General features: G+C 55.6%; 1 protein-coding gene across 1 annotated transcript; it reads right to left on the reverse strand.

Moving 5' to 3' along the window:
• Positions 1–804: 804 nt before the first annotated feature.
• Positions 805–1,810, reverse strand: LOC124687313 (E3 ubiquitin-protein ligase EL5-like). The gene is made up of 2 exons (XM_047221106.1): positions 1,220–1,810; positions 805–1,183 (listed from the first exon to the last, which is right to left on the reverse strand). The coding sequence occupies exons 1-2, from the start codon at positions 1,800–1,802 to the stop codon at positions 969–971; spliced, it is 798 nt and encodes a 265-aa protein (XP_047077062.1). The 5' UTR covers positions 1,803–1,810; the 3' UTR covers positions 805–968.
• Between the last annotated feature and the right edge of the window lie 961 nt (positions 1,811–2,771).

Here is a 2,771-nt window from a genome sequence, read left to right on the forward strand (position 1 = left end):
AGGTGACGCAGCACCATATTATGCTATGGACGAAATTATGAAGTGTAATCTTGTATATTTCGTCCAAGTCTTCAATCATCATTTGGTGGCTTCAAAGTTCTGAAATCTCCACTTGGGGCGTCCTCTTCAATCTTCACATGTTTGCTACCATCTCCTCCATGTGTGATCATGCTCCAATGCTTGTCCTCCTCATACATGCTAGGTCCATCATTTCTAAGAGTAACAAACATATCTGATTTAGGCAGCATCATATTCTCATGTATGTGAGAAATAGTTCCAAGAAACGAAGTACCTGATAGTTAAGTTGTTTGGCACGAGCTCGAGTGATTGGTCCTTGTATTTGTATGATTGTAGGTACAACGGTTGTATCAACATATGGGATGTCCTCATCAAGGCGGGCGAGGGGAGCTCCAGCGGAGGAGCGCCGCCAGCCGGCGACGAGGAAGAGGAGGACCCCCTCTTCTTGGAGGCGGTGGCCGCATCCAAGAAAGGACGCCGCCGACAAGGCGCAGGCGGACACGGAGGAGGTGGCGAAGGCCATCGCCTCCGTGGAGGAGCTGAAGGCTCGGGAGGCCGCCGACAATGCCATCGTCATCATCCTCGACGACTAGGCGGTAGCGGCGGTAGCCATGGCGCATCCCTAGCATTGTAGAAGTCGCGATCCAATAGGATCGCGTAATTTTGTATATCCTCTATCTATGATCTATGAAAAACTATCTATGAGAATTCTCCCGCGTTTTGTATTTAAAGATACGGGGTGATATAAGGGGTCTACTAAATAGAATGGTTCGTGCGTGCCAATTTTTTTGATACAGGCCCTGTATTCGCCCTACGGGACGAGCAAATACAGGATACGTTAGACATGCTCTTAGGGAGGTACAGCTATCGAAGAACATCAATCTCAATGTCCATGTGACTGTCTCGTGCCAACATGTGAATATGTAAGAGTTGGCAATTTCGGCTCTAAACTACAGATGAGCTCTCGGGGTTGCGGGGGTGATGTTAATAATCTGCTCGGCGCCTGCTGATCCGCTGCCGCTGCCCCAGGAATAGAACGGAGTCGACCCCGACGGCCCTTGCCTCCCGAAGCTCCACAGCTTCTTAAGCGACCTCAGCCTCGGCGTCTTGGTCCCGTCGCGCGGAGTCGCCGGTGTCCTCGAATCCGGAATGTCGATCACCAGCACTGTTGCCGTGGCCAGGGCGGAGGGTCTCGGGCGGCCTCCGTCAGAGGTCACGGTGACCGCGGTGAGCGTGGCCTGGTCTGAAACCCCGATCAGCACACTCGCCGGCAGGTTCGCCGGCTCGGGCGCTACGGGAGGGAGACTCGTCGAAGCAGTCAGCGACTCGTCGTGCTTGGCGACGGTGACACGGCAGAGCGGGCAGGTGGAGTGGGATGCCAGCCACTTGTCGACGCACTGGGCGTGGAACCCATGCCCGCACCGGGGCAAGAACCTCGCCTCCTCCCCGTCCTCGAGCTCGGACAGGCACACCGCGCACTCCACCCTGACGTCCTCCGCGGCGAAGCCCTTCGGCACCACCGCACGGTACACCGTGACCGGCAGCGATCGCAGCAGCTCAGGGTCGACGCCCTTGTCCCTGGCACCCGGAACCGCCACCACGCCACCGCTCGGCCCCGGCCGGAAGTTGGTGTTGAAGTAGTACTGGAGGTAGATGATGACGAGAGCCAAGGTCAGGAACAGCAGGAAGATGGCCGACATTGTGAGTATGGCGCCGGGCGACATAGTCGACGTGGAGGGTGCGGAGACCGCGGGCGCGACCGCCCATTCCGAGGAGGAGTCCATACGGCGGAGGATGCGGCCTCGTAGGTGGTGTCTTTGGGGTAGAATCCGTTGTTAGTTCTGTGCGGTACTGGGTGAATGTCTAAGCTCAAGATGCCTGGACGCCGTATATATATCACCATACGGGGTGTTCGTGTTAGAGTGAGGTGGGCAGTGACGTTGACATGGATAAAAAGGCGAGAGCGCTCGATCTGTCTTGATGGCCAAGTTGCGATCTGGTGCCTGTTTGCGGAAGAAAAGTGCAGCGTTAGACGGGTTAACGGCGGCGTTATTTCTTTTTTTATACTCGTGCTACCAAATGAGTGCAAGATGCTGTTGCTTCAAGGACGCCAATGGTATAATTTCCATTAATAAAATAATAAAATACATCGGGCGTACTTAAAGTTGGCAGCCTAATCTGCCTCCATCACTGTACACAGGAATACGCATTCTACTATCACTAAATACGGCGGGGGGCTCATGGACGGTCACTGCGAAATCTAGAGCGGTGTATTCTCTGAGTGACGAGTAGTGGACCCACTTGTCAGATTTAAAAGGTTTCCTAGCAATGCAATATTTTACAAATAGCCCCCCCTAATAACTAATCCCTTTACCCTTTTCAACCTCTAAAAATCCCTTTACCCGTGAGATGGGAAACAGTAACCTTGCCGGCGTCTACGGTTGCCGGATGTGGGCGACCCCTCCGCCCAAGGGGGCACGACCGCCCCTTCCGCCCATCTAGCACCACCACTGCCTCGCGCTCGGCCATCGTTCTTGGCACTGAGGATGAGGCGTGCCGGCGGTGCACCGCGTGGCGACGTACCCGACGAGGACGACGAGCTCCTCCAAGCCTGCGATGCTCGGGTACCTCGGCCGTCGGAGCTCGAGCCTCCTGGGATGCGGCCGCCGAGGAAAAAGGGGAGAAGCGAGAGCCTCCATCGTCGTGAGCTGGAGAGGGAGGTGGTTGCGGATCTGCGCCGGTTCCTGTCGCGT

Source organism: Lolium rigidum, chromosome 2 (assembly GCF_022539505.1).
Source record: "Lolium rigidum isolate FL_2022 chromosome 2, APGP_CSIRO_Lrig_0.1, whole genome shotgun sequence".
NCBI classification, from domain to species: Eukaryota; Viridiplantae; Streptophyta; class Magnoliopsida; order Poales; family Poaceae; genus Lolium; species Lolium rigidum.